A 26,376-nucleotide genomic window follows, 5' to 3' on the forward strand; every position below is an offset into this window, starting at 1 on the left:
ATTTTAAATGAATTTCCTTGGTCCAGAATCAATGGTTATTGAAAGATTGAGAAATATGACTGAATAAGATGTGATAGTTGGGCACACAGGCTTTAGTTTGCGCCCAGAGTTTAATCCCATTCAGTCATTCTGAAAGAGTCTGGAGAGTACACGTGATGAGGGGAGAATTCTGCCTTAGTCTCCATAATTTCATTATACAAAAGTGATAGCCTGAAGAGGGTGAGAGTGTTGTATGTATGTGTCTCCAGGTGAGCCAGAAAACCAGTTTTTTCTTGGTTCTGACTCACATGGGGAGCATACAGTCTTCAGAACTTCCACATAATTAAATTCACAACAAAAGGGGCAAGGCTAGAATGCTTCCCTCATTGTATATGTTCTTCGTGTGCTTTCTGAATAACTTAATAGGGAATTTTGTGTCCCTTCGATTTCACTAGTGTTATTTACACATGATTTGGGGCAACATTGTGTTCAGCCATCTAGAAAATGCAAGCTATCAACTTATGAACGGTGTTTTGCTGGTATAGGAACAACAGTGAACTCTTATGGAGATATAATATAAAACTCTACAAGTGAGAGAAATGATTTGTTTCTAGTATCCACTAATAATAATAATGATCTTGACAATTTCTTTAGGTTGGTATGGACAAAGCCCTTAACCAGCTTTCTGTACCTTTGGGTCAGCTTCGAGAGGAAGTTATGGTATGTTCTGAAACAGGCTCCCTATTAAATCTTTGCCATTTGCTTAACTGGTTTTTCAGGGAATTTTCTATGATTTTGAAAGGAAGCCAAAGTGTACGCACTAATTTTATTATGATTTTCAAATATAGGAATTCTCTAGGAAATAAAATACGTCTTTGGAAGGATTTTAAGAACCTTTCAGATAGGAAGAAAAGAAACAAAAATACTGCTGAATATGATTTTTCTCTCAGTTTTTCAGCTATTGGCTTAATCCATTGCAACTGACTTGAAGGGTTGTATGTATGCAAATATTTGCACCTTTTTCCCCCTCCAGAAGAGCAAATAATTGTTTCTTTAAATGGCTTATCTGGTTCAGGCTACAACTTCTTGTTTCTCTGTAGAGGGGAAAGAGGGGGTGGGTGGCAGAAAAATACAGACCCTACTGTTCTAAAAGTGACCAAAGCCACACAAAGTAAACATCCAACTCAGTCACACATACTCAGTCCTAAACTAAAGTGAAGCAAAATAGGCCATTGCAATGCCTCACTATCACCTAAATGAACTGAGAATATAATGTGCAAGATAATATAAAACCCAAGTGACATCACTCAAAGACCCTCACAATGTTCTCCGTGATTGGAAAGCATAGGAGAAGCCCTTTGTCTTCCCTGAAGGTAAACCGGTCAGTCAGAAAAGCCTAATTTCTTTCCCTTTATTTGGTTAACGCCTGTAATGTCAGTGTCTGTTGTATATGACATTGCAACTTTTTGTTTCTCTTCTCCTGCTTTACACATATCTTTTTTCATTCTCTAAGTCCTGTATTTTTCTATAATGGTCCCAATCTACACCATAGCGAGATCAGAGCTGTTCTCACTTATATATGGCAAATGTTTGTATTGACACAAATAGCCCCTATTTGACATGGAATAATTTGGCATTTGGCCAGAACTGATGCAGGGGGCTAGATCTGATGGACTTTGGGGGTACCATTTTGGCTTCTATAGTAGCAAAGACATGCTCTTGCAACTTGATTCCATGAGGGGAGCCATTGTGGATAAATGGGCTAATGGAAGGAATGTACGACTGTGGTGCCTCACTAGACAATGATAATCCGTTCCACTGAAATCGCTGTTTAGCGAAATCATTGTCTAGCGAAAAGCATTTCCCCATTGGAATGTATTGAAACCTGTTTAATGTGTTCCAATGGGGAAGAATCGTCGTTGTCTAGCGAAATTCGGCCACAGGAAAGCCGCTTTGCAAACCGCCGATCAGCTGTTTAAATCGCTGTCTTGCGAAGCTTAGGTCCCGAAAACACCCGTTTTGCAAGTGCGGAGGGAGCTGTCAAAATCGTTGTCTAGCAAAAATTGGTTTGCGAAACAGGGACCAAACATTGTCCAGTGAAATTCCCCCACAGGAATCACTGTTTTGCGAATTACTATAGCAATTGCAAAAAGCCAATGTCTAGCGAAAAAACTGTCATGCGGGGTAACTGTCTAGCGAGGCACCACTGTATTCCTAGTTATATTCAAAATCTGTGTCATGACTAAGATAAGTAATATCTTAAAATCCTTTCTATTTATTCTCAAATGTGCAGACTAATTGGTTTCTTGTTTTAGGCTTGTGACAATGAAGTACTTGGAGGACGCAAGTAGGGTCAATTAAAAATAAGCCTACATTTATTTTGTGGGCGGAAGAGAAGTAGGACTGTGTTGATTAAATATGTAGATGTTACTAAAAATAAAGAGTATTATCAAGAACCAGCAAGGCATGCAATGAGTTCGATGACCTCATGAACTGAAATAATAGAAATGGAATGAAATTGGTGAAATAACTGTAAACTGCCGCTGTCCAAAGATAACTATTGCAATTTGTAGATACTAGAACTTTTCCAATTTTACAGGGCCTCTGTGAGATTAAAAGGCAAAAAAAGATGAAAGAATCTTTCACTTTTTGAAGTTGAACTTTCCCACATTTAATTTTTCAATTTCTTTTGTCATCATCAGTTCTCACATGTTGGGCCTTAGAGGCTTTGGTTATTAATCAACTCAGTATTCCAGGAGCTACCTTCCAACCTGTCTTCTGAGTACTGATTCTGTTGGCATTTAATGCTTCAGAGAGTCAGTTTGTAAAGGGTGGATTCTTCATAATTTGAGTTTCCATTGAAACCTAAAAGGGCCTTATTCCATTCCGTTATTGGAGGGGTGGGTAATGTCTGTGGAGGTGACAGCCATTTTTCAAATTTGCTGGCAACCTGAAGGGCAAATCCAAAGAGAGTGGGGCTAAAGGGAGGGGGTGTGGCTAAAGAGGCTACTTGGCATATTTTTATTTTTTGAAAGGAAATTACAGTAACTGTAATACTGTAAAGAAAGTTTCTGTTGATCAAAAAGTACAGTATGGTTTTTTTAAATGAAAAAGCCCCTTTTGCCTTCTAGTGGCCTTTTTGTTAAGGGTTGGGGGAGAGAGAGAGAGAGAATATGTGTGTGTATATACATATATACAATTTTAAAATAAGATATTTTTTTGTCCTATAAGAAAATTTTGAAAGTTTATTCTTATTTTTTTCAGAGCCTTAAGTCATGTGTCAGTGAAGGAATTCATGCAATTGATGAATGTTTATCTAAGCAAGAAGATATCAGAAGAAAAAAGGTACAGCAGGGAAATGTGTTTGCCTTTCTCCATTAAAATGACAAAATGGGTGAACAAAAGACAAACATGTATATATAGACACCTTGTTTAGACCTAATCACTAACCAAGGGAGGCATTACTTCATGCAACTTGCCCAGCAAAGAAAAATGAAAAGTTGATTTAATTCCAGGTTGCCTTTAGAAAATCAGAGTATTTCTGCTACTTTTCTTATTGATGAACTATTTCCCACTCATGCTGTTCAAATAGGTTAAAATAAATCATAGGAGTTCTGTTTTGGTTAGTTCTTTTGTTTTTCTCATGGATTCCTTTGACTATAATCAGTAGGAGCTCTATCTTCAGTGTGTGCTCAGAAACAGCCTACGCACTTTTTGCCAGAAAATGCCAAGTGTACCTGGGAGCTGTGTGCAGTTGTGGATTTTGTGACTCAGTTGGCACAAAGGAGTGAGGGTCGCTTTGGCACAGTGGTACTCTTGAAGAATTGCATGGTAGCCTAATACTTACAAAATAATATTTAAATTTCTGGAAAATTGAAAATGAGTAACCTCTGTTTTGGGATCAAATGGTTTCCAAAAATACCCCCAAACCTGTTAAGAGAACATAACTTTTTCCTTTTTTTTCAAACAGATGTGTGTCTTGAGATTAATTCAAGTTATTAAATCAGTTGAGAAAATTGAAAAGATTCTGCACTCTCAAAACTCTAAAGAACTATCATCACTAGAAGTAAGCAGGTATGACAATGAAATTTGATTCTTCCATTTGGAAAGTTGCTGCTGCATAGTTGTGTTTTTTTCTTCGAAAATTGTGTGTCGGTGCATGTAACCTGGCAGAGCCACTTTGCCATAACCCATGTGATCTCAGTTGCTGGAGGCTGGAGTATCCAATACATTGAAATAACATTAACTGTAGGTCTTTATGATGGCAATTTTAATTGTATTTTAATCGCATTTTAATTGTATTTTAATCATTTTATATTTTATTGTATTGAATTTTAATTGTTGTAAGCCTCCCAGAGACCTTTGGGTAGAGTGGGCGGCATATAAATTAAATAAATTAAATAAATAATAAAATAAATAAACATTAAAATAAAGTACTGCACTTGAATCCATTTTTTTCGTTTGGTGAAAAAAAAATTGAGGGACGTGAAAAATGCCTGCCTTTTTTACAGAAGTGGAAGAAAGGTGATGTTATGGGGAGAGGCTCTTGAACAAGGTTCTTGTTCCCTGCTTAGATAATTGTATTCTTGAAGACCCAAGGCTGCTCCTTCCGGCTATCCCCGTCATGAGACTTGTTTCTTAATCTTGCTGAAATGTGAAAACAGTATTGAGAAAGGGGACAAATGTTACAAACTTTTTTGAGATTCATAAGGGAGGTAGATCTGTGAGAGAGTGAGAACGAGAATGTGTGTAGGGAGAAGAAATATTTATTGCCATTATGGATTAAACTGTTGTCCTTTGTGTGCCAATTCCTTTGCTAGTCCACTTCTGACTGGGCAGATTTTAGAAAGAATTGCTACAGAATTCAACCAATTACAGTTTCATGCAGTACAAAGCAAAGGAATGCCACTTCTAGACAAGCTGAAGCCAGTGAGTATATTTCACTGGGGGGCGGGGTGCTTTGAAGCTCCAGTTTTCTTGTTTGCTGTGGATCATATGATAAATCAGTTTATTGAAACTGGTTTGAATAGGGCCATCTGAATGAATTTACATTGGCATGAATGGTGCTAAACTCTGGAAAGGGTTATACTTCTCTCCAAAGATCACATTTGCAGTCTGGGAATTCTTGGAATCCATCATCTTCAGTCCCAAGTAGCCTCCCTGATTATCAGCTTTTAAAAAAATCAGTTTTGGCTGATATCTCAGTGAACTTCACCACATATACCTAGGCTCAGGTGTACTCCTGTTTAGATTGCTGCAGTAATTAACTCCTGAGACTGTTGTTAGTTCAAATTGTTGCAACTGTTCCAAGATTGGTACCTGGAACTGGAAGTGAGGTTACTTGAAAGATGGCCACCTCAATCTTACAATCGCCTTTGGAGGCTTTTCTGTGACTCCACCAGGTACCGTTCAGTGACTGGCTGCTAATGAGGGAGTTTTGTTGGTAGTAATATCTCAACTGTGAAATCATGTGCCCAGATGTGTATGTTTTTTCTGGTGCATTCCTTGTGGTCTTTCAGCACAAGATGAAGATTTTTTTTTTTTACATCTGCCTAAAGAGGCCTGCATTTTAAATAAATGCTACACTTTTATAGTTCTGATTTCACTGTTTCACAGTTTAGGTATTATTAATTCACTTCTATTTTATACTGATGGGTAGCTATATAGCATTTTAAAATAAAATGGGCATGATTTTTTAAATTTCTGCCTCTCTGCACTGCCTTCCTCTCAACGTGCTTCCATTTGTTTTTGTTCTTAAAGTGCGGTATCCAGAACTGGGCACAATATTTTAAGATGTCTCCTTCTTTCCATAAGTTATTTGTTTTTACACTGTTACTTTTCATGCTCATTTCTGTTTGCCATTATGAACAGAAACAAATGTATCTGTTTTGTCCTAAGTGCAATTGATCAACCACCTTTAAAGTATTCCTTGTTTTTGCTGTTGTTATTATATGTAAGAATAACTCTGAATAAACATTTAAAGGTAGCATATACATAAGAAACATAGTTTACCAAGAATCTCATTTTGTAGAGCTAGATAATGATGGTCTAGTCTTCAAAGACAGTAAAAATAGTTTGAATCTCTGATCATCTTTAGCACAGAAGATAATCTAATATGGTGGTTCTGGAGGGTATTGTTACATTGCTCTAAAAGTGCAAAATAAAATGAGTGGATCTCCATTGTTCCATTTCAGCTCACAATTACTTTCTCCTCCCCAAACCACAGCGTATAGTAGGAATCACAGCAATGTTGCAGCATTCCCTGGAAGGGCTGCTTCTGGAAGGTCTTCAGACATCCAACATAGACATAATACGACATTGCTTGCGGACCTATGCGACCATAGATAAGACACGGGATGCTGAGGCTTTGGTCGGCGAAGTGCTTGTGAAACCATATGTAGATGAGGTGAGTGAAATAAGGAGTTAAATGTGTTATGGGAGAATATATTATGTTTCTATATCCATCTCTCCAGTGTTGTCTCTGGCATTACGCAAATAAATCACAGTAAAGGTAGAGTAGAAGAAGCAGTTCACTTGATATTTGCTGCTGGCCTTGATACATATCAACTTGAAGAGGCTTTGGATTGCACATGGAACCACGGAGCTGAAAGGGCCATCGAGTTCAATCCCTTGCTCAATGCTTGAATCCAAGTCAAAATATATCTGCCAGGTGGTTGTGTAACTTTCTCTTGAATGCCTCCAGCATTGAAACGCTCACCACCTCCCGAGGGAATTGGTTTCATGGTCATACTGCTCTAACAGTTAGGAGGTTTTTCCCGATAGTCAACTGGAATCTGGCTCCCTGTAACTTGAGCCCATTGTCCTGCACGCTGGGATGATAGAGAACAGATCCTTCCCCTCTCCCCCTAACCTTGCAGCTATTTGAAAAATGCTATCATATCTCCCCTCAGTCTTTTTTCAGTGCTGGGCATGCCTACTTCTTTCAGTCTTTCCTCATATGGCATGGATTCTGGTCCTCTCATAATCCTTGTTGCTCTCCTCTGAATTTTTTCCATTTTGTTGGCATCCTTCTTAAAGTGTGGTATCTGTGCATTTAAAATTGCACATTAAAATTGAAAACTGGTTTAAGCCACCAGTTTAAAGAAAAGATATTTTCAGCAATTTGAATAGAGTACCTTTGGGTTGGTTTTTGGTTTTTAGGGTTTTTATTGAACACTTCAACTCTTTTGTTCATGGTTTTTGAATCTGATGGTAAGTGTTCTTTGACAGGTGATTGTAGAGCAGTACGTTCAGTCTCATCCTAATGGCCTCCAGACCATGTACAACAAATTGCTGGAATTTGTTCCTCTGCATTGCCGTCTCTTGCGTGAAGTAACAGGGGGAGGTATTTCAAGGTAACACAAACCCTTTTCCTATTTATTATTATGAACTGTTTTTTTTTTAAATCTACATATTTAAAACTGTGAACAAAACCCTTCATTCCTATGAAAAAAGTTTCCAGCAGTAGTGAATGCCATCTAGCCTCCAGTAAAGGAAGTCTGAGAAGATTAAAACAGTAGGGAATAAATATGTTGCAAACTGCTATGTACATTTCTGCTAAAAATGTAGCCACTTCTAAAAATGAGCTTAGTCACATTTAGTACATTACTACAGGGGTTGTCAACCCCCAGTCCACGGCCCGATGCTGGTCCATGGGCTTGCTGGAATTGGGCCGTGCATACAGCTCTCCGCCCCCCGCATGCTCATGTGGTGGGTGTGCCACATTCGCACAAGGGGCGTGTCACGCTTGCACGAGGGGCATGTCACGCTTGCACGAGGGCGTGTTGTGCTCGCATGGGGGTGTCACGCCCCCACTCATGTGACACGCCCACCAGGCTTGCACGGGAGTGCCCCTGCCCCTCCACGCATGGAGCTCGCTCCTCCCAGCTGGTTCGCGGCCCCAAAAAGGTTGGGGACTTCTGCATTACTATAACATATTCTTGCGTGTTGAATAGCATAACCACATTTCATCTGAAGAGATAAAGAGATGCAAACACATCTGAAGAGTTCTGTATAGTTCAAAAGATTGCATACTTTGTGTCTTTATGATTTTGGATTTTTGAATTTGTATTTAGTTTTCCGGTGACTTCATATAGTCTTACACTTTTATTTATTCATCTGATCTTAACAGTGCCTGATTACATTCTTGCTTGCTTTGCTTAGGTTTATGATATGGTTTAATTTTTTTCCCTTTAAGTGCTAGGTCCAGTAATTAAGGGCAATTGCCCCCTCCCACAAGCTGTCCCCATAAAAGCTGCACTGGAAAAAATGGCAGCCCAACCCATTCCCAGCATCTTGAGCCCCCACCCTACCCTTTGCGAATCACTTCCCCCTTTATTCACTTCTCACCTCTCTGCACCACTTAAAAAGTGCAATGCAAACTTCTGCATTATATTCCTGCTTCCAGAGTTATACTTCAGGAGTTGTACTCGGAGGATAGAAGCAGAAGTGGAAAATGTAGCAGGAAGATTTAACAGTTAATCAACTATAAGTAAGTTATTTTTCGGATAGACATTGAGCTCACTAATATTCAGAAGGGTTAACATATCCCTTTGCTATTAACTTCCTCATCTCTAGACAGGAGCCACAGAACCGTCCATGAGGAGCTGCCACATCATCTCCTAAATGACAGTTTAAGAAGCCTTGTCAATGACTCTTTGCTCTCTGTCAGTGGCAGCAGCTCTGAATAGGACTAAGACACATTTAAAAGGAAGATAGTGGTGGACAAGAGAGAAGCCGGTTTCTAAGGAAAACATTAACGGACATAAATTAACAAGGAAAATTAAACTAAATTGAGTGCTCGCTCTCTCTCTCTCGCTCTCTGTGTGTGTGTGTCTGTGTGTCTGTGTGTCTGTGTATCTATGATTGCTTTTCTTAAATGCCTCCCAAGCTGCAGTCTTCCAATACGTTACTTCACATTAATGCAACAGTTTTATGAAATCATAAATCAAGAATCACCCAGTTAAAAACAAGTCAAATGCAAATTTTAAATCACGAGCAAAATCACCATGTTAGCAGCCTCTAGATGTTTCTTAAATAAAAGCACCAATAATTACCCTGTTTCCTTGAAAATAAGACCTAACCTGAAAATAAGCCCTAGTATGATTTTTCAGGATGCTCGTAATATAAGCCCTACCCCCAAAATAAGCCCTAGTTAAATGAAAGCCAGCCCTTCACCATTGTGCAGCAACCAGAAGAAGATGACATGACTATATTTGAATAAACATAGATTGTTGTACATGAAAAAGAATAAAACATTCCCCGAAAATAAGCTCTAATGCGTTTTTGGAGCAATAATTAATGTAAGACACTGTCTTATTTTCGGGGAATAAACTTATTTCAAGTTTTCTGAATCTAGTTTATAATCCTGACTTATTTTAGTAAGAGGCATTTAAACTCTAAAGCAGTGTGTGTCATGCCTGTTACATAACTGAGTACACACCTTATAAAGTGTCAGGTGTTTCAGTGGCAAGGCACCCTAGTAAGGTAAGTTATGCAATTTAACTTAATACATGCATAGATGACCAACAGGATTCTGGTGTTTGTGGGCTAGTGTTGAGTATCAAAGGCTGTAAGCTCGACAGTGGTGCATACTTTTTCGTGTTCTCTAGTTCAGGCAAGATGGCATCAAAACCTATGGTGGTGCTTGTGTACTTTAACGCATATTTACACTTTTTGAGATAATGGACTTGTAACATATGTGCAGAAATGAGTGACTGTTGTGTTGCTAAATGGTGAGGTTGTGCTCACTGTGAAGTAAAATATAAATCTCCAAAGTCAGGCACTAGCAGCTAACTGGATGAAAATGCTGTTTTCTAATAAGCCAGAAAGAAGAGACTGTAAATATGTTTAGTTCAAACTATACACTTTTTGATTTACATGGTATTTTGTACTACTGTCTTCTCAAATATGTGTTTAACATGTATTATAATAAATTTAATTCAGATGACCTGAATCAAATTGATCTGCTTCACTCTGTAACAACTATTAACATTGTGACTTGTTGTAATTACTAGTGCTTGAAATTTAGCTCTAGAGATAATGGAAATACTTTTCTACTTAGTGACATATTTTAGTGGTTTTCAAATGACATTATATTGTGTAACGTTTTAGTTCTCTCAGTTCTTCAATCTTACATAAGAAAAAGATGTTCGATTTCTTTTTTATTTATTTATTTATTTATTTAATATGCTGCCCACTCTACCCAGAGGTCTCTGGGCGGCTTACAATAATTTTAATAATGTTTAAGTTGTGATAAATTACAGTTGTAAAGGATTTTGTTGCCCTTAGTTTTCTGAACTATTACACAGAAGTAAAATCTAATTTTTATTTGTTCCTACTTACATATAGCAACAAGAATATATCAGTTTATGGTTTGAAAACGTTTTAGCAGAATTTCTGATATTTTCATAAAAAATATTTACTGGATAAATATCAATTTAATCTTGCAGTGAAAAAGGGAATACCGTTCCTGGATATGATTTTTTGGTAAATTCTGTGTGGCCAGAGATAGTTCGTGGTTTAGAAGTTAAATTGCCATCGCTGTTTAATCCTGGGAACCCAGATGCATTTCATGAGGTAATATTGAATATGTACAATGACCAAATTTTTGACTTGAGGAAGGGATGCAGACCTTTAAATTGAAAGATACACTGGAAAATAAAAGTTTAGTACCAGATGCTCAACTTCAGCAGCCACATCTTGTAATTTGTATGCTAAGATTAACCTTTGATGTCAAGGAAACTCAATATTTGGTAACATGAAGTGATCCTGAGCAAGTATTATATGGTCTTCTTCATTATCAGGCCTTTTACTGATTCTGTTAACTGAAGATCTCCACTCTTACTGCCTAGAAGGTTGGTCATCAGGATTGTTAAAATATTAAGAAACACACACATGAACACATTCTGAAAAATGCAAATTCAGAAAGACACAAGAGATTGAGAGAAATAGGGAGAATAAAGAATAATGTGTGAGGGCCTTTTGCCCTCATTCAAGTTGCTCTGTAACACCAGGTATTCTGTATTGGTCTTCTTTGCTTCCCTTTTTTTACATTTAACTCAGTGGGATTTGCTTTTGTATAAATATGTGTGTGATCTGATTGTTAGCATGGTAGAAATAATTAACACTGAAAATGCTATTTTTCCTTTACTATGCAGTTTTCTAACTCCACTACTAATTAAATATCTAATTAGAAGATAGTAATTAGGTAGCACAGCTATTTCTAAACTGAACAAAATTGCATGCAAGTTAACATATATTTTCTCTCTTTAGAAATACACAATAAGCATGGATTTTGTAAGAAGGTTTGAACGACAGTGTGGGTCACAAGCCAGTGTGAAAAGACTGAGGTTGCACCCTTCCTACCAGAACTTTAATGATAAGTGGAATTTGCCTGTTTATTTCCAAATAAGGTCAATATTTTGAGTTTTATTTAAATTGGAACCTTTCTGTGAGAAGTAATATTATATTATGAGACTTCTATTTCCTTACTGTCTGCTAAAAACATAGCAGAAGCAAAACTGGAAATGAAAAGCAGAATCAGTATCATGACATGTAATATGTCTATGCAGCTTGCTCTACATCTTGATAATCAGAAAAACCAGACAGGATTGTCAGTATCTTAGGTGCAATGAACTTTTACTTCACCCTCTCTCTTATCAGGACTAGTATAGACCAGTTTTCTATTCTCATACATCTTTGGTACTCTGCAGTTGTGTATTTTGTCAGGTTTTTTTTTTGAGAGGGAGATTGCAGATGGAACAGGAATAGTTTGTCCTATTTGACCGTTCAGTTACTTAGTAGTCACACAGTTTTCTTGTTAGCCTGCACAATATTAAAAACTGGTAAAACCCAAATGTGTTTTTGTGACGTCATGCAACTTTACTTTCTTAGGTATTTTTTCATATTCATTCATGCAGTACAGTTGTATCCTGTCTGTTCATTATGGCAGTGGTCCCCAGCCTTGGGCCTCCAGATGTTCTTGGACTTCAACTCCCAGAAATCCTGGCCAGCAGAGGTGGTGGTGAAGGCTTCTGGGAGTTGCGGTCCAAGAACATCTGGAGGCCCAAGGTTGGAGATCACTGCATTATGGTATCAAAACAATTCCCAGGCTTTCTCAAGTCTCTCCTCCCAGCAAATTTGTAGCACATTATTTCTAGTGGCAAGGAGTGGGCATATTAGATTGTGATTTTTTAAAATCTTATTTGTCAGACTTTAATGATAATGAGATGTCTTTTGACATACAACAGATATGTTCCTTAACTGTGTTTCATTTGGAGAAAAGGAGTCAGGCTTATTAGCTACCAGACAGCAATATAGGTTGATGTTAAAAATTGTTATCAGATCAGTGAATCAACAAGATACATACGTTCATATATGTCAGCTGAAATCCAGTAGTGCATTACAACTAGAGTAGGCCCATCAAATCAGGAGGGAATACAGATGGGCATGAACTGCGAGTTCAGTGCCCCCATCCCACAGGTGCACACTCAGAAGCAGTCCCCCGGCTTCCCTGTCCCTCCTCCTCTGTGCCTGTGAGTGGGCACCCACTGGAGGGGGCAGGATGCTAAACCACAGAATGTGTGTTTGGCCATCTGCTGAACCAGCGGTTCATGGCCATCTCTAGTGAGGAACTGTTGAGTCAACTCCTACAGTATGTAGGTTCTGTGGAGAGTGTGTTCTATAGTCTGGTAGCCCCAAAGGAGAAAAGCCTCTCACTTGTGCCTGTTAAGCAGGCCTCTGCAGCTAAGAGGGCTTCTCCTGAAGATTTTAACATCAGGACAGGTTTATAATGAGGCCAGCACTCCAGCGGGTAGCTGTGCTCCAAGCTGTTTAAGATCTTCCTTTGTGTCAGAAGCATCATAGTATAGTTAATAAATAGATACCAGATGCTGCAATGTGTGCTCGTCACTGAAAAGTTACAAAGAACATTTCTTATTCTGGAACACTTCTTTTCATGCATGATGCAGTAATTTATCAGTTGAGTGACTAAAGACCTAAATTGAGTTGCTAATACCAACTAGAGTAGATCCACTGATGGGAATTACATAAGTGTTGAAAGACTAAAATTCTCTTAATTCAGTGGGTCTAATATGGTTGAGTTGGATTTGGCCCCATATATGTAACTTGCCAGTATTTTTCTAATTGTGTGACAGGCCAATTTAAATAAAACAGTGCATATAAAAAGAAGCTGTTTACGTCCTAAGAAGCAAGATCTGTGTACGAGTAATAAAATCTGCTTAATCAATCTGAAATTGTTTGGCATCCATTTGGTCTTCCTTGGGTCCATTGCAGTTGGTAGAATTCTTCCAGAGAAATTGATAGTAATTGCCACATGTACTGCTAAAACAGCTTATGCTGAAATCCTATATTTCTGAAAACTCAGCTGGTTATGATAGTACTTTTAGAAGTTTATCTTTTTTAAAAAAAAAAAAAGTTCAAGGCATCAGAAAGAACTATTGATTTCTGTCCCCTAGAATTGTTTGCAGAACTTTCTGCCACTGTCCATTAGCAAACATTTTGGAAAGTATTGGTGCCATGGTCATAAGACCTAGGCATAGGCCAGCTAAATCAAATACAAGAACAAGGACACACTTTTGCTTCTTTTTGGAACTTCAACAGTGTAAAACAATCATTTATTTCCTCAGGACAGTGGAAGTAGTACATGGCTATCCAGAAATTAGTAATTATCTCACAGTTCGATTCTCAGGCATATTATATTTTCTCTTTAATATAAAAGTGGATTCCAGCATGCACAAATCCAAAGTTTTTGTTTTGAAACACAAGCTAAACATTCTGGCGAGAATCAAAGCTCAGAAAACCAGGCACTATTGCTGGGAGATTTCATGAAGGCAAAAATGGGGTTAATTCCCAGACCCTACAGCATACCAGCCTTCTTTTTAGTCTGGGTGACAGGATTTTGCTGTGGGCTTGTCATTGGTAAGCTGGGTGCACAGTGAAGAGATACACTGGATGTCTACACACTGTGTTGCAAACCCATGGTAATGTGGCAGTTCCTTTGGAGTCTGCCAGCCTTTTTTAAACAATATGAATGAGTGAATTGGGGCAACGTGCTTAATAAACCAATAACAGAAAATTCTTGTGACTGCCATTTTCCAAGCTTTAACAAAAACAACAACAACAACAACAACAAAACCTGGGCTTCTTATACTTCAGAAATCATACTGGAGGCATACTTGAGTTTATTTGTAATGTAAATACATTTCTTCTATAAGTAAAGTTTGTGTATCACCCAATAAATGGCATTTGCATTTGAAAAAAACATTAGTACATCAGCACTGAAGGTACTAAAAAGTAAAAGATGAAACTCTTGGGAAAAGAAAAGAATACAGTGGTGCCTCGCATAGCCATCGCTCCGTTTAGCGATGAAATCGCTTTGCGACACATTTTTTGCGATCGCAAAAGCAATCCCTTTGTGATGTTCCCTATGGGGCAATTTCCCTTTGCGATGCTCAGTTCCCTGCTTCGGGAACCAAGCATTGCAAAGCGGCGATTTTAAAACAGCTGATTGGCGGTTTCAAAATGGCCGCCAGGTAAACAAAATGGCCACCCGCTGTGTTTAGGGACGGATTCCTTGCTTAAGAGGCAGCGAAAATGGCCACGCTATGGAGGATCTTCGCTGAACAGTGAGTTTTAAGCCCATAGGAACGCATTGAAGGGGTTTCAGTGCGTTTCTATGGGCTTTTTAATATCACATAGCGACGTTTTTGTTCTGCAGCGATTTTTGTGGAACGATTTAATGTCGCAATGCGAGGCACCACTGTACTTCTCTGGGAACCAAAATATAGTTACATAAAGGCCAAGTGATCCTTTTTGGTCTGGGCATTGTGAAATACAAGCTTGAAATGAGATTTTTTTACTGGAGTCTCACAGAAAATGCCATTCTATCTTTGTTTTTGTTTAGGTTTAGAGAAATAGCAGAAGCCTTTGAAGCAACCCTTTCCAGTGATTTAGAAGAAGCTCCAGGTAAAACTCTTTTTTGCAAGTTGTGTTCTTTTAGGTTTTGATAATGAAAAAAATATCTATTTCCCATTTCTATAACATAAAAGTTATAGTCATATTTCTAGTGATGAGATTTTGGTTATTACCATTACACTATTTTGAATGCAGTCCCTTTGCTTTTGTAGTTACTAGATAGGAATGAAAAGAATTTTTTTTCTCCTCTGCTTTTATCCAGTTACTTTAAGTACTGGAAAATTTTTGTTGACTATGCTGGCCAGAAATATACAGCAAGATTCATGAGATGGGAGTGTGTTTTGAGAATGAAAGAAACTACATTTTACTGGAAAGGAGAAACTGCTCCTGTCCTTCCACAAGATGCAATGGTGCAGTAGGCGTCCTTCAGTCTCGAGAGAATATGGCAGTGTGCTCTGAACAGAGATCTTGGAACAGCATCAAGTGTGGCTGAGAAGGCCAATTTTGAGAGTGACAATCCCTTCCACACTGAAGACAAATACAGTCTATCCCCTGTCCAGCTCCCTGGTTTTGGTGGTTTCGGGACTGGCTCTTTGCCTCGGCCTGCTGGACAAGTTTCTCTTCAAACTGGGAGAGGCCGTGGTGCACCGCCTGCCTCCAGGCTGAACACTCAGATGTTGCGGTTTTTCATCTGTTGAGGTCCATTCCTAAGGCCTTCAGATCCTACTTGCAGATATCCTTGTATTGCAACTGTGGTCTCCCTCTGGGGCGCTTTCCGAGCACTAATTCTCCATACAGGAGATCTTTTGGAATCCAGCCCTGCAATACTGCATGATGAGTGCAATCTACCAGGCAGCAGTCCTGAGCAACATATTTGTTGATGCTTCAGTGGAATGTGCCAATGATAGGAGATGGCTTGGGAGGTTGGATAATTTTTAAAATGACTTGTTACTGCTGGATTGTGATGAGTAATTCACCTATCCCTTTTCCTTGTTTTTCAGCTGGAAGTTCATATCGTCTCTTAGCTACACATATGGCATGGGCAAGTTTGGAGAAATGTTGGTCAGCTCATATATTTCTACCATTGCTAGCACATCGCCTGTGGAAACTGTCTCTGCAAATTATAGCGCGCTATTCACTTTTTGTTAATGAGGTGAGGGACAGTGAAATTTTCATTCACTCTTCTGTAGCTCTTCTTGTCTCTAGTCTTATATTTGGGGATTTATCTTTAAGAAATAACCTTGAATGGCATGAAGAATTATGCTTAACTGTGACTTTATGTAATCAGGCCTCTGTCTTGTTTGACTGTAAGACGTCTTTTGATATACAGTATGTGTCTGTAATTCACTTCTTTGTCACTACATTGTTTTTCTTTGTTTTGATGGGACAGGTTTTACTCAGGCCCATCTCTAATGAAAGCACAAAAGATCCCAAGAGGACATTAGGAAGCAGTAGCAAGGAATCCTCGCTGAACCCAAGCTCCGCTGAGGACCAAGGAAATGAATTTTGCCTGGATGCTTCGTCTCTGCCTTCCATATCCACCACTCAGCTGGTGTTTGTTGCTGCAGATCTGGATCACTTTCAGGAATGGGTTAGTTTATTTCATGGATTTGCATGTCAAGTATAGAATTGGGACTAGAGTAGCTTGAGCCCAGTCTGCTCCTCTAGCTTTGTTCAGAAACGTCTGAAATTTTAACATAGGGCTCAGTTCAGAGGCAATGCTATCAGAGAACAGGGATGGGTGGAACAGTGGCTACCAAACAAGGCACCAGCCTTTTCAACCTCAGAAAGGCATGACCCCCTTTAACGTTCCATTTTGAAACACAAGCCTTCCCATCTCATTGGTGCACAGTACAATCTGCTTTGAGTATAAGTGCTTTATCAGTTCTGTTAAAGAAGAAGAACTTTCTCTTAAAGCAGGCTTTCCTTTAAATAATGGTTGACCAAGGGGATTTTTTAAATGGAGTATTTAATTCTGTTTTTTCACTGAGCTCTTAATATTGCTCTTATTATGAATTTTAATATGGTGACTGTTTAATTTTTTAAAAAATATTGTAAAAATTAATTTTTTAGCTTTTAATTTTGTTTCTTTTTATACTATAAGCTGCCTTGGATCCTTTAGGAAAAAGGCGGCATATAGAATTTTTAAATAAATAAAATAATTAATTAAATGCTTCAAGGAGCAAATCCACTATTTTGAATATAAATCGTTCGTGTATTCTAAATATTTTCTTTGAAGGGCTATGATGATATACACCCCTGGATGCAAAATTCTTTCCCTATTGGGGCAGGGGTGAAGGATAGTGAAATTATACAGTAGTTCTGCAAGGAGGCAAAAAGCCTCAATATGTAGGCAGCTTTAAGATCTTGAGAAAATATATTCCATTGTACCCATAATGTGCATGTTTTTGTTAAGCTTCCAGAACTACTGGAAATTATCAAACCAAAACTTGAAACAGTTGGCTTCAAGAATTTAGACTGCATCTCAGGTAAAAGTGAATTCAGTTGGGTGGATATATTTTTGTTCTATGTTTAGAATGTGTTAAACTGCAGGTGACCAGTGAACAGATGTAAAAAAACTGATAGAATAAATCTATTAAATAATCCACCAGAATTTGACAAGGTGGATTTAAAGGTAAAACCTGTGGTTCTCTTCTGTCCTTTCTGAATGGCAATGAATATTACATATACAACCTCTTACCCTTTTTAGTCAACTATAATTAAGACTTTGGGAATGCTTTTATAGTTGCTTTCTCTTCTCTCTCTCTTCCATCCTTCCACTTCCTACTTCACCCTTGCAGAAGAATACCCCTCCTCCCACTTTATTTTCACAAGTGAACTATTACATAACAATATATCTGCATAGATAGTTGTTACTGCCACAGATTTACAAATTTATTTCTGGTCATGTTTGGACACTATGGTTTAGAGATAGTAGTGGGTAGCAAAATGCCAGGACAAGCATAAACTCATGAGAATTATACTTGGATCATTAATTCCTAAAAATGAAATGTGAGAGATTGCATGAGAGACAGAAAGGCTAAAAGAGTCATGAAACCACCTGTACTCCTGAGATCAGACACACTACATACTTGTAAACACAGCCTAACACATAGAATTTGTCTGGTTTGGTTCTCTCTGCCTGTACATTCTGTTGAAGAACCAAGGGAATTGGAAAATAGATATAAGTGCTGGATTGGTGTGCATTCTATGACTTTTTCCCTTTAATAGGAGCAGTAGAAGACTCAAAGGATTCTTTACTAGGTTGCTGGCCAGCCTTACACAGTAAGATTATTCAGGATTTAATTGATTCTTGCTTCAGTTGCCTGAAAAGTGCCCTTGAGATCCCAAGGTTGTATAGAAGAACCAATAAGGTAGTGTATTTCATATTTTAAATATATATAAATGGACGGTATAGTCTGTATTTCTTAATAACTGGCAGCTGATGGAGGAGCTTCACCTGCTATCTCCTTTTCATCTTTGTGTAGCACAGAACAATATAATATAATTTTAATACAGCTTTGTCCCCCCCATTTATTTGTTTATTTATTAAAATTATATCCTATTCCGCAGCCATTCTCTAATTAGCAGGTTTCCACCTTTCCATGTCTCAACCAGCCTTTGTTTGCATTTTCTTGTCTGTGTCATAACTGTGCATCATACTTAAAACACTTCATCTGCTACCCATCTTTTCAGGGAGTCATCCTCTATTGGCACAGATTAGTAAGTTTTCATTTCTTGTGAAAGCTGCTGAGGGGAGGTGGGGGAAGGAAGGTAAGCTTGCCTGCGCAGGTGTTGACAGTTCCCAAAATATTTTGCCTTCTGGCCTTGTTGCCTTCAAGAGCACTATGGGAAGATGTGGAGACAGAAAAACTGCCATTCTCTTCTATCTTTCTGTGCTCCATTCTTTCCAGCTGACTTTTTTAAACAGCATGGCCTGGTGGTGCATGAAAGCCGTCACCTCTATTAATTGTGTTACCTGTTTATCAGATTGGCGAAGATGGTTAGTTCCTGCAGCCATCAAACATTTTCTCTTTTTCTTTACTTTTTACAAGCGTGGTAGATATTCTCTGCCTATGGGCTAACAGAGGAAGTCAATTGCAGAAAGACAGGAACACATCTTCTTGATTAATTACAGTGTCTCACAGCAGCAGTGCTTTCAGGGGTTCAGTTCCTCTCAGTTACATTATAGGAAGCAAAACCTATAGTTAGAAGACTGTCGCCCTAGCAGTTCTTTTATATTACATATATATATTTGTTTTGTCTGGGGGGGGGGTGCAGTCATATTCTTATAGGATACTGTGGCACGTTTCTCTAGCCATTTAGATTGCTGCAAGTTTCCGACATTTATATGTTCCTCTTCTAAGAGTTTGCTGCAAGAGTGCAGATAAATTATTACATTTCTAAATGTGAATACTCTGTTTCTGTGTTCAAGTGCCGAAGGTTGTTTATTGTACATAGTTAACTAAGAAGCTTTTGACAGTGTTCTTTCTTCTCTTCTCTGTCTCCTATATGTCATTATCCAGGAGGTGCCAACCAAGGCACTGCCTTATGTCGATAGTGCCCTTAAGCCATTCTTCCAGCTGAAGGAGGAATATAAAGAGATATTAAAGCCAGCTATAATTGAGCACTGGCTTGAAGGAGCTGCTAACACAAGCACACAGAAGTAAGTAAGTGAAAATTTAATGCAACAAGGTTATCTCTGCATTAGAAACCCAACAAAATGTTACCTAAATCTGAACGTGGTGACATATTCAGTTTATTATTAAACGATAGATGACATCTTAGCTGTGTTTTGTCCTTTATCATCTGATACTGTAGAGAAATTTGGTTTTTGATTTTCAAAGCCCAATATGCTTTGCATACCAAAGGTCCCGGTTCCGTCCCTGGAATCTCCAGGTGCAGCTTGGAGATTTCTGTTTGAAATACGGAGGAGAGACCATCACTAATTTGTAGACAGCACTGAGCTAAATTGAGCAAAAGTCTAAGTTTGGCTCCTATGCCGTTAATTGACTAGTTGTTTCACTCTTTTCCAGTGCTTAATGTGAACTTATTCTGAAGTTACCATAATTTTGGAGCAAAATAGAAATGCTTTATTCCTGTGGTTTCTGGTGTGCTATGTTAAAAAAAAAAAAACACGAAACAAACCCAAAACCCGATCTTCTCATTCTGTTCGAAAGACAAGAAAGCAGGAGATTAGGTGATTTTTGCAGAAGCCCATAAGCTATAAGGGTCATAATTCTGTCCCACTTCTAAAGAGCAGTTATGTATGCATGTATAGGTGACCATTTCTTGTTTTATTACTGAAGTGGTTGCTAATACAAGAATATAAATTTAATTTAAAAATGTTTTCTGATTTTAAAAATACACTATATATGCAATTAATTTTACTAAATGCTTAGCACCTTCCTTGCTGCTCTAGTTTAATTCCAGCCATTAACAAAAGTGAGATATACCAGTGAATGACACCTCAGTCATGTAGAGAAGTAAGTATATTCAGATGTCCAGTACTAATGATCAGTGACACATTCAGCCCCATTAGTTTTGAAAAAAAATAAGGTTGTGATTAGAACACAACCAAAAATGCATTAGCAGTACTTGTTTTCATCAGTAGACAATGCAAATGAGTATCGGGGTGTCAGGAACAGGGGTCCCCAACCTCTGGTACACAGCACAGTGCCAGTTCGTGTCCATGGCAGGACCGGGCTGCGGAGACAGATTTCCCACCCACCCACACACACATGCACTTACCCTGCACACCAACCCACATAGCCCCTTTGTGCATGCGCGCGAATGCATGCCCCGCAAACACCCTTCACACATGCGTGTGTGTGTGCACATTGTGTGAGCACCCCCGCCCCTTCACACGTGTGAGCACGAGGGGTGTCCCATCCCCGCAACTGGTCCACGTTGTCAGAAAGGTTGGGGACCACTGGACAAGAATATAAAGGGGAGCATTTCTATGAAGGGACCCAGAAAGAGTCTAAAGGATGTAAAAATAAAAGCCATTTATTGCATCCTTGATACTGTATGTTCTTTCCATGTGGTTTTATTGGCTATTTTGCTTTCATTCATGTTTCTTCCAAATCTTTGAAATGGTGATTGGTAGTGAGGACTCAGCACTGGTACTGGTCTGCAAAGGAGGTTGCTCAAAAACATTGAGAGGTGCATTCATATTGGTCTTACGGCTGGATAAAAGGCATGATTAATTGTTTCATCTCTGCTTTCAGCATTCAATATGGGAAGGATCTCTGCTGTAAATAATTCTGTTCAGAAGAGGCTACTAAAGTAACCAATTCATCAATCTCTCTATTCAGGTATTTTGAGACAATATCAGATATACTGAGTTCAGTAAAGAAGATGGAGGAAAGTTTGAAAAGACTGAAACAGGCCAGGAAAACTGTGATTGCAAACAGCCTCTCTTCAAATGGAGGCATGAGTGATGATAACAAAATCCGCCTGCAGCTGGCCCTAGATGTGGAGTATTTTGGACTTCAGGTAACTTAGATATAAACAAAAAATATTTTTTGAGTTAATTAAGATATGTGAAGGGGATTGCTGAGCCTGAAATAAGTGAAAGGCCTATAATATTGGCATGTGACTCAGAATTGCTTTATCTCAGCGGATACATTCTTTCCCAAAAAAACTATTTTCCTTGAGAAAGCAGCAGATATCTGATAGGATTCCTCCATAATTATAATTTAATGTTTGCATTAGCAGTTTATGAACTACTTTATTCTTATAATATTTGTAGCACATTTCAGTTGTATTCCATCTCTAGATACAATCAAATTTACTAATAAAATAAAAAGTACTTTATATTTTTTGAAGAATATGTAATTTGTAGTTACATTCAGGACCCTAAGTGCTTCTAAAATCACCACAACAATAGAATAAATAGTTATTTCAAAGCTTCTGTCCATTACAGGTATTCAAGTTGCATTCTTCCTCAGGCAACATCATTGGTTACACAACATTTCACGTCATGCTTATCAGCATAAATCCTCAAGTAAAAATGAGTGGTTAATCTATTTTATAATCACATGTAGCCTATTCTGGATGCCTCAAAATAGCCTGTAAAATACTTACTCAGTAAAAGTGATTGTCAGTGTAGGACAGAACTCCATGAGCTTGTCTTTTTGATTTTCTGATTGCATAATGATTATGGGATTTCTGCATTTGTCTACAAAACTACAAAAGAACATCCTTGTTTTGTTTCAGATACAGAAAATGGGATTGGAGTTGAGCAACATCAAAAGCTTTTCAGCTCTTTCAGAGCTTGTTCAAGCAGCCAGGGATCAGATATCAGCAGAACAAACATAACATGATTTCCAGCTATTTGAGGAGAGCAAGCCTGGCATCTAAAAAAGGAGAGGGTTCATTTTTACTTTCTCTCCCCAAATATTGTGTAGCAAGGAAGTGCTTCCTGATTCAACTTCAGCAGCAAGTTCAACGTGTCTCAAGATGCACAAAAACACGTTTCACCAAGAGAGAGAGAGAGCATTTATTCTAGTTTTCCATTATATGGAAGACCCTTTATATATTTCTAAGCATTCTACAGATATATGGAAGTCTTTTTTATTTTTATTGTAAGTCTTTATCATGAAGGAACAATATGATTAAAGTAAATTAGAAAAGCATTGTCTTCTTCTGTGATGTTTTTAATCATGGGTGGAAGCTGTATAGTTTATGTATGTTATGTGACTTTTATTACTGATTCTGAAGAGAATGTAAACACAGTAATTTACTGACATCTTAACCATGTATTTTCCTGTTGGAGCTGCATAGAGGAGAAAAGAAAAAAATATTCTCTTGAATGTATTCTTGAAGGCTTTCATGCCTGGGATCCGATGGTTGCTGTAGGTTTTTCGGGCTGTTTGACCATGTCCAGAACACAGCTAAACAACCTGAAAAACCTACAACAACCATATTCTCTTGAACTTTTGCTTTAAAGGATTACTTTTTTCAAGCAAAAAGGTCTGCCTAATGCAAGCAGAAAGGCCTTTAAAAAATAAAATCCACACACGAGCCATAGGGAAAAGGGAAATTCTGAGACCTAAATATCCTTCCAAGAGTCCTCCAGAAATTTATAGACATATTTATAAATTTATAGACAGGGAAAAATTGGGAGCCTGTGTTCGCCACAGCTGCCATTTATCCCCCCCAAAAAGGTTACTGCCAGAATGAAACCAGACAGTAATTTCCAGCCATATCAATATTCATCTGAGTATCAAGGTGTATGTCTTTTTCTTTTTTTGCAACAATTCCAGGCAACATCAGCTTGTCTAATTTCACAAGCTTTATTTATCTACATTGTTTCTGTGTTCCATAAACACAAAAACACTTCAAAGTCACAAGTCAAAATGTATTGAAAACAGCCTCAGAGTTATGAGGAAAATGTAGGCACAAATGCTTCAAAATGTATGGAAACTAAACCTAAGTTGCTGGCAAATACTTAGGTCAGAATTTAATCTAAAATATAAAGTATATTTTGAGAGAGAAAAAACAATGAGAATGTTTCAATTAGGTTCTAAAATGTAAGAGCTTATAGTCTTAAAAGGCATGTTAAAAAAACCTAAAAGAAAATACAACTCTAAAATACCAGTGTTCTGAAGACAAAAAACATATTAAAGAAAATGACTTCCTTAGCCTTATACAAAATAATTCTAAGTGTTCGCCCGGGCAAACCAGTATGACTCTGTGGAGGAAAATCTATGTTGATCGTTGTTAGCTTGATCGTTGAAGCCTGCTGCTGCATTGCTACATGGTTGTTGCTGATATCTGTCGTATGTGGTGCATTTTGTTGATGAGTTGAATTCGTGTGAGTGTGTCTTATCTCTATACTTTTAATTCTTTTGGTTGTTTTGTTTTCCTTTTAAATTATAAACAATCTTTTCTCCAGGGGCCTGGAAGGAAAAAAATTTCAGCACCTACTATAACACCAAGGTTCTGTAACTTTTAATCTGGCAAGCTGCCACTGTGATGATAACATTGTTTTGACAAAAATTTTGCAAAGCTTGAAGAAACAGAGGCCTGCCTCACCAAGGTCCTGGAATATGAGAATATTGTAGCTTTAGCACCTGCAAACTCCCCTATTTACACACTGCAACATAAACAGTTCAATTCTCAGGATCGTTATGGTACAGTGGCCTTGCTCAGCTATACAGATGATTAATTGTTTTGTTGTGACTATAATAAAATAATGTTCAAGGCTCAATTTTAAAAGCACTTTCATTTTCAGGGCTATTTTTCTATACTCAATTATTTTAACACTATACACACAAAATTTCACATTTCAACAAAGTGATCTTCAAGATACTTTAAAATAGGGAAGTTATATTTGTGGTCTTGCATTCTGTTATTTAAATATGGCTTAAATTCAGTATCACACAAAAGAAGTGAATATTGGCACTATCATAATTGTGCTGAATTACATTGGTATACAAGCAGTAGTATCTATGTTGCACAACTCTTCGCACATGCGAAACTTTATTAGATTACACACTTCAGCAAATCATGTTAATGCTTATTTCTGGTGCAGTGATGTCATTTGATACAGGGAACTAGAAACATTTCCCCACACCAAGAGTAAATTTTCAGAATTCTGAATAATGTACAGATATGCTAGATCCTGTCGTCAAACTGCACATTTGAATCAATGAAGCTTATGACAGGTATTTGAACTCTTATAACTCCCTATCAGCTGTACATGCCCAAGTTTTGGGATGCAAAACTCACTAGAAAAATCCCATTTCAATTTAGTCTGCTGAGAACATGTGAAGCTAAACCAAATATTTGTGGATCTGTATTGTGATTTTGCACAACCTGAAAAGCTTGTAAGTTGCTTTGAAAGCTTAATGTAGTTTGTATATGCATATGTGTGTATGTTAAAATGCTAAGCAAAGAGTTATAGTGACATCAAAATTTTTGGAATGGAGTAGAATAGAAAACTGTTTATACAAAAAGTTTATATTATTATCTGTATTCAAAAAATGAATACAGTAATATTCTGAGGCTGGTGGGAGATCTGTTTATTGCTGAAACTGTAGGGGGTATAAAAACATTTTATTTTAGGTAGACTTAATCCTGAACTATTATATTGTTCTAATTTTTTTACCCTAGATGCTAAATTCTGCTCTTAATGATTTAATTGAATACGGTTTGATAATGAGAATTCTTTTGAGTGCTAACTGCATGGATACTTCAGGTGACAAACTGCCATGCAATTTAATATTGCATTATAATATACATCTAATATCATTACTGTGTGAATCCAAGGGATCTGTGAAAAAATAATTCAAAGAACGAAGAACCCAGCTTATTAAATGATGAAATTCAATAGCACTTGTAATAGGGGACTGAATCTGATAAGTGGACAGGAAATTATGTACAGGGGGAAGGCGTAGTGCTGCAAAGAAAAGAGGAATCATTTATTCTGCAGGCTCCCATTTTCTCAATAATACTCATATTTGAAAGAATTGGTCTAAAGCTGTATTTTAATTATGATGTTGGGGGAGGGTGAACAACCATGTCCAGATATGGCCTTGGCCGATTTTGAAAACCCCTCTGCTAAAAGCAATCCATCCTCATTCTTTCAGCCTGTTAGAAGGAGAAGCATGAGAAACAAAGAGGATGAGAAGCAAAGAGACAAACAATAGGCTGTGCCAGGCCTTGCTCTAGCCCTGTTTACACATGGCTTCCAGCCCTGTCTATGGGTGAGTCCATCCCGAATTCTGAGAACATAATGGCTTACAAGAACAACAATTTTTTTGCCTAACCTAGTTTAATTGAGTGCTTCCCCCCCACTCAAAGAATATGGCTTTACAATTCTTAAAATAGCAGAAATCAAAAATTTGTGTACAAAGATTAACTGTTAGCTTCAACATACTTCAACAATATCACTTTATCCAAGACAGCATGTGTATTAGGAAGCAATTATATGTAAGAAACTCAGCCTTGGAATAAATCAAGGAAGAGGAAGTTTACAAATCTAGATTCTTTTAATGAAAAATTCCCTGAAGATAAAAATAATTTTATAACATTTCTGGTTTTCCTATTCATGGATTCTAAAAATGATGTATAAGAAAATAGAAAAAAACATTGTTTTAAAATGGATTTTTAAATGATTATTTTGCATTATGTTACCATCTGTGGATGTCTGATGGTTATAATAAATTTGTATTTGACAATATCTTCCATTTACCCTTGCCCTGTTTTACTGAATTGAGAGATTAGTTAAGCGATTATAGGAACTGATAGTGAGGATCGACTTCTGAAACGGGGAAATGAATTGATGGTGAATATGGTGCTCCTCTCTGTCCTCTCCCATGGTGCAAAGTCAAACTGCCCCCCAGTTTATTAGGGAGACAGCAGCAATGAAATTAATGAGACAGACACTTCAATGATAATGGCAGAAAACATAAAACAGGCCTAGTTGAACACAAGCTCAGAACCAATTGG

The 26,376-nt window shown here is 37.7% G+C and overlaps 1 protein-coding gene across 3 annotated transcripts in view; it reads left to right on the forward strand.

Moving 5' to 3' along the window:
- The window catches only part of COG2 (component of oligomeric golgi complex 2), a 40,002-nt gene extending 13,895 nt beyond the window's left edge, over positions 1-26,107 (forward strand). The window contains exons 3-18 of one of the 3 annotated variants that reach the window (XR_013540493.1): positions 634-699; positions 3,244-3,324; positions 3,950-4,053; positions 4,800-4,908; positions 6,206-6,385; positions 7,210-7,334; positions 10,431-10,557; positions 11,254-11,393; positions 14,906-14,967; positions 15,918-16,069; positions 16,307-16,507; positions 17,333-17,405; positions 18,148-18,290; positions 19,443-19,586; positions 21,234-21,414; positions 22,138-26,107. Coding sequence is in view for 2 of the 3 variants with exons in the window: in XM_072993704.2 (XP_072849805.2) it covers positions 634-699; positions 3,244-3,324; positions 3,950-4,053; positions 4,800-4,908; positions 6,206-6,385; positions 7,210-7,334; positions 10,431-10,557; positions 11,254-11,393; positions 14,906-14,967; positions 15,918-16,069; positions 16,307-16,507; positions 17,333-17,405; positions 18,148-18,290; positions 19,443-19,582; positions 21,234-21,414; positions 22,138-22,239 (1,986 nt within the window). In the remaining variant the exon portion in view is untranslated. The remainder of the gene's footprint in view (positions 1-633; positions 700-3,243; positions 3,325-3,949; positions 4,054-4,799; positions 4,909-6,205; positions 6,386-7,209; positions 7,335-10,430; positions 10,558-11,253; positions 11,394-14,905; positions 14,968-15,917; positions 16,070-16,306; positions 16,508-17,332; positions 17,406-18,147; positions 18,291-19,442; positions 19,587-21,233; positions 21,415-22,137) is intronic. The other 2 variants (XM_072993704.2, XM_020801196.3) reach the window with 2 other exon arrangements.
- The last annotated feature ends 269 nt before the right edge of the window (positions 26,108-26,376 follow it).

This window comes from Pogona vitticeps, chromosome 1 (genome assembly GCF_051106095.1).
Source record: "Pogona vitticeps strain Pit_001003342236 chromosome 1, PviZW2.1, whole genome shotgun sequence".
In the NCBI taxonomy this organism is placed as follows: domain Eukaryota; kingdom Metazoa; phylum Chordata; class Lepidosauria; order Squamata; family Agamidae; genus Pogona; species Pogona vitticeps.